Source organism: Lactuca virosa, chromosome 3 (genome assembly GCF_052849685.1).
Source record: "Lactuca virosa cultivar CGN04683 chromosome 3, Lactuca_virosa_CGN04683_v6, whole genome shotgun sequence".
NCBI lineage: Eukaryota > Viridiplantae > Streptophyta > Magnoliopsida > Asterales > Asteraceae > Lactuca > Lactuca virosa.
The window spans coordinates 443,987,358-444,000,610 of record NC_136428.1 but is presented as its reverse complement, the minus strand read 5'-3'; the positions used below and the strand labels follow the sequence as shown (position 1 = coordinate 444,000,610).

Here is a 13,253-nt window from a genome sequence, read left to right as displayed (position 1 = left end):
TAACTTTTAACAAAAAAGAAAAAACATGGAGAATACTTCCCCTAAAAAGTAAAAACTATGACCACTTGCAAAAGATCCTCTGCTGTGCAGATTGACAATTCTCTTTGAAACCTATTTTTAATATAAACTGTGTTTGTAATAACAGATAAACAACCAAATGATTCTAATATTGATTGAAATTCAATAATACCCCAAAGATTACAAGAACTAAAGATAGATTAGCTGCCACTCTCCAAGAGGAAATAAACTCCCTTGCCCACTACCCTCTTATACTATCTATCTGACATAACAAACTAAATACTATAAAATGCCCCTAAAGCCCTTGCACTAATATGCTGATTTCCCATCTTACCGGCCCCTTTCTATAAAGTTGTAGGTGAGTAAATGCCTGAAAGAACCACCTTGTCCTCAAGGTGGATATGATAGCAATTTCCCAACCTGAAAGAACTCCCTTATCTTTGACTATACTCTGATCTGCATTGACCAATTTTCTTTAACATCGCCATTCCATTCCATCAGCACACTCCTTCAGCTTCCTTCCCCAACCGACCATACAAGTGTAACAGCAGCAGGGGCTTCTTTGGTTGTCTTCAACCTGTTTTGGCTGTCTTCATAAGTTCCTAATTTCAGATTCTTGGAGAATGTTTCATAAATCTTGTTGATTGAACATGTCAATGCATTTCTTGATGGGATTCTTTCTGAAACCTTTCCAAGTTGTGTTCTGTTGAAGCATCTCATGAGATATGTTGAGTGGTAAGTCACAACGCCCTTCACAAAACCAACCAAGCCACTCGGGCCTCAACTCCTCATAATTGTCCATGATGAATTTGAGTTGTCCTTGGAAAGAGAAGCCTGTCGTTTTGTAAAAAGAAGCATACTCTTCCTTGGTTTCATTTTATCGATGAGATCCCACTCTTTAGTGTTTTTCGTTGTATCCTTCTCCTTCTCTGTTGTTTTCTCTGTCCCAGGATAAACTAGGTAGCTGAGAGAAACTTGGAATGCTTCTCTAACGGATCCTTAATCCTCCTCTTCTTTGAATACATAACTTCAATTTCAGCTTCCTTCAAAAGATTCATTCTTCAACTGAGCTCCATAATTATGCAAATTAGCTAACCTCTTTATCTCCTTTCAAACATTCTCTTCTTTATTTTTTTCCTCACAGTCCATCGATTTGACCTCTTTTTCTTCCCATCCTGACTCTATACACTTACTTTTTATGGGTTGAATCGTGTTCATGACCATGTCAATTTCATGTTTTGCATCATCAAGCATGTTCTGATTCTTCTCATTGAAGTGCATGTTTCAGATCTTTTATTTTATTTGTTCCTTATAGATTTCAATGTTCAAGCTCATTAGAAAGCACTTTTTCTTTTGCTTCGCTTACTTCTGTTGTAACTACAAGTATCGCTGAAAGTAAGCCCTTAAAAGTTTTCTTGCTCTTTTCTTCTTCATCTTTTGAAGTTGTGATTTTATTCTTCCCTTTTATATTTGTCTGAACACTGCTAGCTGTACATTTGGAATTGTTCAAAGACTCTATTCTTTCCTCTTCCAAATCCTCAAGCTCTGATTTAAGTTCAGTTTTCTCAATAGCAGCAACCACTTTCTGTCTATCGAATAGAAAAGCATAAGCACAATTAAGGTCATTTTTAGCCCCGGTAGCTGATCCATGTTGAAATGTTGGGTTGTTTTCCATCGTTACAGCATCAGCTTGAGCCTTACTAGTAACAAAACCAGGCATACTGAATTCCTCATTGATTTGATTTCCTTTTGCAGTAGAAAATCCAGTGGGTGGCCTGACCCTTGCACACAAGTGAGGCATAACATCACCAAGTGAAACAAATGGTGAGTCATTTGGTGCATTTGCAAGACGTGTTTGCAAATCTATACCAAAATACCCAGCCCTCAAACCAACTAATGTGGATCTTTGTAGAAAAGAACCATATCTCCAGGAGATGGTTGGGACAGTATACGGATTTCTTTTTCTCCTTCTAAATGTCTAGATGGTTGCATGTTAATAACCAGATCCTGGTGTCGGTCCTTCAACGAAGACTGGAGGTAGAGATGCACAAACCTCGGATCCGATCCGGTTCGATGACGTCAAAGGCAATCCGGTTTCAGCGAAGATCCAATCCGGTTTTGACCGGTTTTCCCTCCCCCGAGTCCGAATCGGTTTAATCCGATCCGGTTTGGATCCGATCCAATTTTTGCAATTTTTTTTTTCAAAAAAAATATGTTTTGGACCTCATATATAACACAAAATGCAACATAGGTTCATTAAAATAGTTAAAACATACATCAAACGTCGAATTAGAAAGTGGTGGCATTTCTTTGAAATATTTGACTAATTTTTGTCTCATTGGTCTCGTAACCAAAACAAATATTTCACTTCTTTGTCCAAAATGCTCCAATTGCGCGAACATCAACCATAATTCATTTAGTAACAACGGACTAGTAGGTAAATACACGCCCGATAAAAAAAGTGGTTGATTGTTTAAAAACTTTTAACATTTCCACAAACTCTTCCATCAAATCCCAATCAAAATCCAAAATCAGGTTTTTTCCTTTTGAAATTGTGTCGTAAAATAACTGCAAAGCGATTCTTTGACGTGTTAAACTTTCAAACATCATGCACGTCGAACTCCATCTAGTGTCAACATCCCAATGAGGACTATATGGAGTTACGTTAATGGAAATGACAAACTTTCGATATTTTTCCATTGTAGCTTTATTTTTTCCAAAAATTCTAGTTAACACAGATTTGAATTTTTCAATCATCGAATCTATCATTTTTAAACCATCTTGTACCGCAAGATTAATAATGTGACAAACACATCTAGTATGAAAAAACGAGCCATCCAAAATAGATTTATATTTTGCAATTAATCTTTTTGCGGCGGCGGTATTATTACTTGCATTGTCAAACGAAATAGAGAAGATTTTGTCGCGTAAATTATAAGTCTCTATAACGTTTACTAAAATTGCAAATAATTGTGCCCCCGTGTGAGGATGTGCAAAAAGTTCAAAAGCAATAACTCGTTTGTTCATTACCCAAGTAGAGGGATCAATCAAATGTGTCGTGACGGCAAGATAGCTTTTGGGACAACTTCCGGTGGAGGACCAAACATCACAAGTTAAAGAAACACCGGTTTTTATATTTAAAAATCTCAATTGCATATCTTTTTTGGCTATATCCCAATACTTTAAAGCATCACGTCTAAGAGAAGTGCGACTTACTTGCCGGTATTGTGGTTGCATTTTTTCCCGCAAAATCCTTGTTAATCGTGGGTTGTCGAAGTGGTTGAAAGGCAAACCCTCTTGAATCACGAACTTGCAAAAGCTTTCACGAATGTCATCATTGTTGTAAATAAAGATCGACCCGTTGAGAGTAATATTTGGTTGATCCGGATCGCCTTGACCTTTTACAACCGGACAAGTTTTTGTTGTATGACTCCTCAACATACTATTGCCATCTTTTCCCAAAAACATCCTGCACATCTTGCATCTCGCTTTTTCCTTCCCGTTCGACAATAAACACAAATCATAATGTTCCCACACTTCTTTATTCCGAGTGGTTGGTATGATTTTAACCACTGTTGCATCCAAATCTTGACCCGCGGTAGAATTTCTCGAGCTCATTTTTTGGAGTATTATGAAAATAGAAGTATAAAGTAGTAGAAATTTGTGTAAAATGGAAATGTAGCAAATGGTATGTATTTATATGTGTTTAGAAGGGCCAAAAAAAGTCAAGAAAAGTCAAACTAGCCGTTTTTCGAGGGTTCCAACGGTTAGAAAAAAAATAAAAATAAAAATAAAAGAATTGAAAATGCCCTTTTTCAAAATAAAAGAATTTCTCTCCTCTTAAGACTCCAACTAGCTAGGGTTTGAGTGTAAGCCATTAGAGGCACGAGACTTCTGGTGCTTGCTTTCTAAAGATAACAAAGAAGGATTGTTAGTTTATTTGCTATAAAAAGATAAAGGTATGATTTTCTTATAAACCTTTCTTAATTTCGAAAATAGCAATGTACTTTTAGGGTTCTTGATATTCAATAGTTGTTTGCAAATCATAGTGAGAACATAGATCCTTTATGATGCATGTGAACTTAGGGTTTATGTTTTTCCACAAAAATAAGATTTTTGTAACATATAAAACCCATCAATCCTAAGGTTTCATGCTTTATATAACGATTGATATTTATAGATCTAAATATATTTTTCATAAAGCAGTTTGATAAGCATGTATCCCCCCCCCCCCGGTAAAACCTTTAAAATAGTAAAAAGGGGCCGTGAACTCACCCTTGTCGTGTGAGACCACTGGTGTAGGGTTGAATCGGGCTCGGGACTCCGGAGCCGCTCCAAGATGCAGCAACTTCGAGGAGAGGGAGAGTGATTCAGAGAAAAAGGTGTGCAAAATGGGATTTGCACTGCCTTCTATTTATAGGCATGGAATTTAGGTGTGCACGGTGCAAGGATCTTGCACGTCGCGCATGATCATCGTGGCTCCATCCAGAGACGGCCACGTGTCACTTCCCCAATTGGCCACGTCACTCGCAATCTACTCGAATCTAGTGTCAGATGTGCGACAGGTAGAGGCGCGCACCTCGCGCGTACGAAATGATTTTGTAAAAATCACAACTCTTTCGTGCGAGCTCCGACTAATCCCTCTTTATATCTATGTGAAGATCTCAAGGAGTAATACAACTCTCTTTTAGGTTGTTTTAGTTAGTTTTGACTTTCATTTTTGTGCCTAACGGAGGTAAAAATAAATGATTTTACAAAAATCATATCTCTCTCATACGGATCCAGTTTTCGGCATTTTTTGTCCTAAAGTTTTTACCTCAAGGAGTACTACGAATCTCCTCTTTGTACTTTTAGTCAAAACTCAACCAATCTCTAAGTACCGTTTTGACGTAATTAACTTTAGTTACGCGGTTGATTTTTCTTTTTATAAAATCTATAACTCTCTTATTTGGAGTCGGATTTTTACGAATCTTATATCCTTGGGATCACGTTAACGAGTAATTTCCAAATACGTTAAGCAGCTTTGAAGAAGGTATAACTTTTTGGACGCTTATTTTCGAGTCTAAAAGTCTATTTAACAATAAATGTAATGGCACATTTGATTTTTATTATCTCATAAATCAAATATTACAATCTCAAACTATTACATTTATTTTTCCTACTTTCTCTCCTAGTTGTGGTCAGTGACGGAATCCTCTCGATTGTCACCGAAGCATTTTGGAAAGTTTGAATGGGTGGGGAAAATGATTAAGAGCTTAATGGTTTAAGCTGGTATGGACAGTTCCCACGGCGTCGGAGAGTAGTCCTCACGCAGTGGCGTTTGGCATAACCGCGTCTATTTTGTCCTATTATCCCCACGACTTAGCATAAGCTTGTCCACGTCGTGGCGACCGGCTGTTGACTTTTGACCATTGACCTTTGACTTTGATCAAGTTTGTCTTTAGGTCAAATTAAAGATTTTTGGGCTGTAGTTTGAGACTCGATCCCTGTTTGTTGTTTAGGTGACCCGTAGATTCGGTATTTGGATCTGTTTTCAGTTCAGCTATCTTCTAGACTTCGAGGTGAGTTTTTTCACTATACTCGTGGGTCGAAGGCACCAATGTCAGCCCATTACTTTGTGTTAAATATATCATTGTGTATAGGATGTTGCTATGCTATAATGGTCGGTTAGATTGGTGGATATGTATGATTACTTGTACTCGCTAGTTATTGATTATTGTTTGCATATGTCGCCATGGTGTGGTTGGGTTGAGGCAATATTGCTTTGTGTTGTAAGCTAACAAACCCATGAGCAATCCAGTCATAAGTTGCAAGCCATAAGGGCAATCCAGTCTTATGTTTTGGGCTCGGGAGCAATCCAGTCATAAGCTGAGGGTCGGGAGGGTAATCCAGTCTTATGTTGTGGGCTCGAGGACAATCCAGTCTTATGTTATGGTGGTGTGGGGTATTTTAGGGGAACTTACTAAGTTTTGGCTTACAGTTGTCGATTTCAATATTTTCAAGTACTTCTGATGATCGGGGCAAGGTGAAGGTGTGATCGTACACATCCTCCTATAGTTTTATGTTATGAGAGATTTACTTGATACTCTGATTTTCTTGGACATGATTTGAAAACAATGGTTGTTTATATATGGATTTTTATGGAAATGATTTTATAAAAATGAAAATTTTTATCATGGTTTTTGAAATGTTACACAATGGAACTGACAATTATGACTTTGGGACTTTGTATTAAACATACAGTTTTCAATATACCACATGACTAAAGTTGTAATTTATCGAGTTCAAAATAGGTCAAACTATAGGAGCAAGACACCTACCTCAATTTCTGATGTGATTGGTATTGTAGCATGCCTTTCATAACCATCTATAATCACTTACTAAGAGGGTGTTTTGTTGTTCATCTATAAATGACTTTTTGACTTTTTGACTTTTTGAAAAGTCAATAAGTTAAAAAAAATGTTTGGATATAATAAAAAAACCCTTTTAAAAACAAATTTTTGTTTAGTCAATATACCACATGACTAAAGTTGTAATTTACCAAATTCAAAATAGGTCAAACTATAGGCACAAGACACCTACCTCAATTTCGGTCGTTGATGTGATTGGTATTGTGGCATGCCTTTCATAATCGTCCATAACCACTTACTAAGAGGGTGTTTGGTTGTTCATTTAAAAATGACTTTTTGAAAAGTCAATAAGTTAAAAAAAATATTTAGGTATAAAAAGAGCCTTTTAAAAACAAGTTTTTTGTTTAGTCTTTGAAAAGAATATTTTGAGAAATCACAATTTCTAACTTCTTGAAACAACTTATGACTTATTAGGTTTACAAAGTAAATAAAAGACAAAATTAAACAACACTTTTTAACTTACTGACTTGTTGACCTTTACAACTATAAAAGCTAATCCAAACACTTTTTTTAAAAACTAATATTCTCACCTTCATAAGCCAATAAGTCATTATGGATAAAAATCATTTTTAACTTCAAAATGAAATCTCAAACACCCTCGTAAGGATTTTTTTTTTTTTTATGTTAACCATTGGTTTTTTATCACAATGTATAATTTGATTCAATTTTGTACCTCGGTCTACTCTATTAATCAAAACTAATAAAAGAAGTTCAAAAGTGTTTGTTATGTAAAGATGGTGCAATGAACATTATCTAATAAATTAGGGTTGAGATAATGCAACCTAACCATTAAGTCCTAAACAAACCAATAGTATGATATGATTCAACAAATAAATCATTGAACCCATTACATCAAAAACACAAAGCACCATAGATCACTTATAGTAACCATATTGCAAATATATGAAACAAATTTGTCCCTACAAAAAGTAGGAGGCCAAGCAAACAACTTATCCCCTGCTCCTAGATTTGAAACAAACTAAAAGGCCTGCAAACCAAGGCAAGTTTGTGCAATAACCAACAAACATGTTGATGCCAATTCAAAATATTTGCTGCACCAGGCCATGTATCTTGTCCAACGTCACCAAAAGTTAAAAGATTCCCTAAGTTTCGAACATGAACATGCATGAAATCAAGACGCGAGAACAAGGTTTATTCATATAGAGTATGTGAATAACTTAATCATATAAGAATAACATAAGAATAACAGGATTTAATCACATGTAAATAACTTAACTACTTGTGATTATTACATATAATAAAAAATTATTAAAAAAAATCATATATATATATATATATATATATATATATATATATATATATATATATATATAGAACCCTCCACAAAATACATATTTGTTATTCAAATATATCCAACCTAATCATGATCTTTTGGTTAATGTTCTTCCTAAACTCACGTACCTACAAAAAGCGATTGAATGTGTTCTTTTTCGTCATTGTGTCTATGAACCTAAAGCATCGAAGCCATGACCAACTACTAAAGACTAGCAAATTTTTAAATGGAAAATAATAGAATAGAAGTAAAAAAGAAGATACAAATCACTCGATCATTGTTTTCAAGTTTTTCTATCAAAGGACAAAAGGTATTGATTTATATTCGTTGAAAATATATTCTTTTTTAATTTCCCTAGAAACTTGAATGGATTTTTGCCATTAAAAATTTATATAATTGATCTTTATCATTTCATAATTTGACTCGATTCATTTGTATTATTTTAAAACAAAATTGGATATATATATATATATATATATATATATATATATATATATATATATATATAAGTGTGGTGAAATAGGAAGAGTAATTGAAAATACGTGTTACTTGTTTAAAAGATTTAGTACCTGTAATAAATACTTAAACAGATCCATTCTGATGTGTCTTGACATATGCTTCCAAGTGGCCTGTTGCTGCTAATACAAGACCTGCGGTGAAAATATAATTTCAGCCCCATATGGATAGGGTATCAACATAAAATAAATCATATTCCTAGTTGTTGTGTTTGATTTTGAATTCTGATAGATACCTAAAAACAGGGCTGAAGGCTTTCCAGGCCGGGATTTATATTCGGGATGAAACTGTACCCCGACATAGAATGGATGGCTTGGAAGTTCCAAAATCTGGATGAAATAAAAAAGAAAACATGAGATTCAGATCCAATTATATATATATATATATATATATATATATATATATATATATATATATATAGAGAGAGAGAGAGAGAGAGAGAGAGAGAATAAAATAAATTTGAAAAAGAAACCTCCATTCGCTGTCCGCTTTCATCCTTCCCAACAAATCTTAAGCCTGTTTTTTCCAAATCCCCAACCACCTCAGGATTGACCTCATAACGATGCCGATGTCGCTCGTCCACATACTCTGCATTCTGATACCTGTCAATAATAAATTTTTTGTAAGTGGCTTGGCTTCATGGTGTGTTGTTTATTTATATGTGAATTTGAGAATCAATCTCCTACAGTTTTGCAGTGATACAATCTGAGCTCTGCAGTAAGGTTCTTCGAGAGCCAAGTCTCATCGTGTTTCCCATATGTGTTCTTGAACCCTGAATGTAAATATATGCATAAAAATATGCTGGTATTCCTATTCCATATACAAAATAAATTTCCAAAAATACCTCTGGCATGAAAATTACAACAGGATTGGTTGCATGCTCATCAAATTCAGTACTATTTGCCTCTTTCCAGCCCAAGATCTGGAAATGTAATATTTCAACATTACAATAAAGAACAAAAAAATAATTTACTGAATTTAACAAGCTATTTAATCACGGGAATCAGATGATTTTACAACTAAAAAAACCATCGAGAGGTTTAAGACCTGAGGGATCAAAAGTTAATCCATAATAAATATTTATAGAGAAAGAAAGAAAACAGCTTACAGATCTGGAGATCTCGATAACAGATATCTGCATGCCTAAGCAGATGCCAAGATATGGAACTTTATTCTCACGCGCATACTTGGCAGCCAGTATCATTCCCTTCACACCACGATCTCCAAATCCACCAGGAACCAAAACACATGCCGCACTCTAAACATATTTTAACAATTACCTTCCTTTCACCAAATCACCAAATCATAACAAATATTCATGAAACTTACCCTCAATGTCTCCCAGGCCTTTGCATGTGCTTCTGGTGTCTGCACACACACATATATATATGTAAATACTTGAATATGATATATTATTTGTATCTAGGGGCCATAGCCATACCAGTCTGGCACTTTCATCTTCTAAATCAGAAGCTGCAATCCATTCAATGGAGGGTTTCAACGAACATGCAATGCATGCATGGAGAAGGGCCTGCACTTGATTTCAAGTTCAAGTTCAAGTTCAAGTTTAGTAAAACTAAAAGTCTAAAACATACTGTAATGTTATTGCAAAACTATAACTCTCTCTAACTGTACCTTAACAACAGACAAATAGGAGTCTGTTAGGCCAACATATTTCCCAACCATTGCAATCTTCACCTGCAACACGAAAATTAATCTTCTTCCAGACAAGCAAGTAGGACTCTTAACTTAAGTAAGTAGTAAAGGAGGAAAATGATACTAACAGAATTGGTGAGGTTGTCAAAAGTTTCTGCCCTGTTAGTCCACTCTTGTAAATTTGGAGGTCTTGCTACACTGAAGCAGAGAGACAATAAATATTATCATACACATACTACTGACAATGACAATAAATATATGTGCTCACCGCAGTAGTGCTAGCTGTTTTAGGATTGCCTCATGAGCATTTTGGTTCTGGGAAAATTTAGAGATGATGAGAAATATATATCTATCTATCTCAATTCTCAAAGGAATACAAACATCCACGCACCCGAAGTAAAAGAGGAACATGCCAAATGTTTGGAACATCATGTATATTAAGAATGTTGGCAGCCTGTTTGTTGACAATCAATCAATCAGAAATGAACAGCACAAAGCTATAGATAGAGTGTACTATTAACCAGAAACTTACAGGTACATGACAAAATTGTGAGAGTTTCTGCTTTGTGTTTTCCAACAATGGCTGCAAGGTCAACCAATAATACTTTGATTGCTTAAGTCTTAACTCTTAACCACCACAACACACCCCATTCATAAATCATTACCTGAGCTGAACGGCATGCTAAAAAGTGAGGGGTCAGGCCTAAAGCTCGCAGTTCCCGAACACTGTGCTGTGTAGGCTTAGTTTTCTGAAGAAAAAAACAATCTTATGATCATAAACTATATTTCTTTCTTCAAAGTTCAAACATCAATAGTAGAGTAGCATATTCATTACCTGTTCCCCAACAACACCAAGAACTGGTACAAGGCTAACATGAATGAGGCAGAAATTATCTGGTCCTGAAGAAAGAAGAAAAGCAGAATCAATTATGCTGTGCATTAACTCTTTTGATGCATTGTATGGTAATGGTAAACTTACCCGTAGAGAAAAATAGTTGCCTCAACGCCTCTATGAAGGGCATAGACTCGATGTCACCTACAGAGGGAGGTATTGTTTTATATATAATCACTAAAGTAGTTTTGAGAAAAATAATTTCATCATGAGTAGAGAGAAGTAAGTAGTGTACCAACTGTCCCTCCTAATTCTATCACACAGACATCTGCCGGGCCCACTTTTCCATCCACGGGAATAGCAGAAACCGACTCAATCCAATCCTTAATGGCATCCGTTATGTGTGGGACTACCTAAAAACAAAAAGCATAAGTAGTAGTATTGATTTGAAGACAAATACAACTCAATTTATGATTTATGATTTATGATTTATGATGCAAACCTGAACAGTCTTTCCAAGATAATCTCCTTTTCGTTCCTTCTCAAGAACAGACTGGCAAAATGAGAACAAATTACTGAATGAATCTGGTAGAGTATAGAAATGATACAGCACAAATTTTGGTAAATGGTAATGGTACCTGATAGATCTTTCCAGTGGTTATGTTGTTATCTCTAGTAAGCCTCACGTCTAAGAAGCGTTCATAGTTACCCAAATCCAGGTCGACCTATCAAAATAGCATATGGAAAGATTAATATCATCATCATCATCATCATAATCAATATTTTTAAAGCTAGTGAGAGCAAGTAGCACCTCTCCACCATCGTCAAGAACAAAAACCTCCCCGTGTTCAAAGGGAGACATTGTACCAGCATCGGTGTTCAAGTATGGATCTGCAATCAACTAAACTACTTAAATTCACACATCAACTCGACCTGTAAGCCACTCACCAAACAAAAGTAGGAGGTATGTGGTGTGTATATAAAATTAGCAAACGAACAAGAATGCAATTTGATTAAACACATAGCCTAGGTACCATCTACACTTCCGATATATATATATATATATATATATATATATATATATATATATATATATATATAGGTACAAAATTATTATGGATAATCTAACAAATTCAACAAAAGCACTAATTTATTCAATTAAAGCAAAAGCAACAAACACATACCAATTTTGATGGAGGTTACGCGAAGGCCACAAGCCTTGAGAACGACACCAATGCTACTGGCGGTGACGCCCTTACCGAGACCACTTACCACCCCTCCAGTGACCAACACGTACTTCATTTATGCTTTTAACTTCTTTTGGCTTTTGGCTTTTGGAATCAGAAGAAAGAATTTCTATTATTCCAAATGTACTCAGCTTCACTTTCAATAATCATATACCAACTTTATTACTTATTACTTCTTCTCAGCTACTAAATAATAATCTAATCTAATCTAATAGATGCTCAGCACCATTTGGATTGGTCCCTTCCCGGATCACCCTGAAACAAAGGCACTAAATTAATGGATCAAGATTGTATTTTTATCAGCATCTATTTACCACTTTTCTTCAAAATATCATCTTAATTGATCTAGTTCACCAGAAACCTTGCAACAGATTGTCATAAATCCACATAGATATTAACACAGAAATCCTACACAACAACCACACAGAAATCATTATCACATACCAATTTTGGATCTTCTATTGTCAACATAAAGCACACAGATTACACCACATTAATCATACATAAGGTATGTAACAACAAGCACATACAAGGTCTGAAGCTCTGCATGCATACAATCAATAACATCAATCTTGACACAATTTCAGACAAAAAAACAAATCTTGACAGGAATTACATACCAGACCAGGAATTCAGTAAGGATTCAGATTAATTGATGTGCTTCAAACACTAATTAGACACTAATCGAACAACTAAGTGCAGCTGCTTCATTGAATCAGACAAGCATACACTTGTACCGAACCAGAAAAAAAAATGACTTACCGGGAGATCGGAGAAGACGAGACTATAGCTGGTACGCCGTTGATCGGAGGTCTGTAGGCGTAGAACGGAGAAGGGTCGGTGGTGAAGAAGTGTGGAGGCAGCTTTGAACGCGGGGAGCTGTGAACGAGGTATAGGTTTTGGGGTATTAATGTAATATCTCCTCTTATAAATAAATAAAGACAAAACTGCAAAATGTAATATCTCCTCTAATAAATAAATAAACACAAAACTGCAAAACTTGTTTCGACTTTTTTTGTTCCGTGGTTCTTTTGGTCTTGTTTGTACGTGGAAATGGTCATCCGACTTAACTTTCGTTAAGTTGTTGTTGTTAACCCTCTCGTGTACCTCCCACATGAGGGTAAATTTGTCTTTTCACCTTTTAGGGATCATTTTTGCACCTGAAAACAATATATTCCTTTTTTTTTTAAAAAAAAATTAATATCTATTTATTTATTTTAATAATTAAATAATAAAAGAGGTTTCCTCTCTCTCTCTCTCTCTCTCTCTCTCTCTCTCTC

General features: G+C 35.3%; 1 protein-coding gene across 2 annotated transcripts; it reads right to left on the bottom strand.

The window, feature by feature from the left end:
• Nucleotides 1–7,280: 7,280 nt before the first annotated feature.
• On the bottom strand, nucleotides 7,281–12,884 carry LOC145167912 (uncharacterized). 2 transcript variants are annotated; one of them, XM_079087181.1, is made up of 23 exons: nucleotides 12,736–12,884; nucleotides 11,911–12,228; nucleotides 11,538–11,617; nucleotides 11,365–11,451; nucleotides 11,229–11,279; nucleotides 11,022–11,139; nucleotides 10,874–10,930; nucleotides 10,730–10,794; nucleotides 10,560–10,643; nucleotides 10,427–10,477; nucleotides 10,286–10,348; nucleotides 10,163–10,209; nucleotides 10,023–10,092; nucleotides 9,874–9,936; nucleotides 9,680–9,769; nucleotides 9,568–9,606; nucleotides 9,347–9,496; nucleotides 9,083–9,160; nucleotides 8,925–9,010; nucleotides 8,711–8,840; nucleotides 8,474–8,567; nucleotides 8,292–8,372; nucleotides 7,281–7,531 (listed from the first exon to the last, which is right to left on the bottom strand). In XM_079087181.1, exons 2-22 carry the CDS (start codon nucleotides 12,026–12,028, stop codon nucleotides 8,305–8,307), a joined length of 1,689 nt encoding a protein of 562 aa, XP_078943307.1. In that variant the 5' UTR covers nucleotides 12,029–12,228; nucleotides 12,736–12,884; the 3' UTR covers nucleotides 7,281–7,531; nucleotides 8,292–8,304. The 2 variants fall into 2 exon arrangements, with proteins under 2 accessions (XP_078943307.1, XP_078943308.1); XM_079087182.1 differs by lacking the exon at nucleotides 12,736–12,884 and having other exon boundaries at nucleotides 11,538–11,627; nucleotides 11,911–11,997.
• Nucleotides 12,885–13,253: the final 369 nt, after the last annotated feature.

Excerpts from the sequence above, each read along its gene's own strand:
- LOC145167912 (XM_079087181.1), bottom strand. The coding sequence starts at position 12,028 with ATGAAGTACGTGTTGGTCACTGGAGGGGTGGTAAGTGGTCTCGGTAAG. Across the intron at positions 11,452-11,537 it reads TTCTTGACGATGGTGGAGAG|GTCGACCTGGATTTGGGTAA; the intron begins GTGCTACTTGCT and ends CTATTTTGATAG. Across the intron at positions 10,795-10,873 it reads GCAACTATTTTTCTCTACGG|GACCAGATAATTTCTGCCTC; the intron begins GTAAGTTTACCA and ends TTCTTTCTTCAG.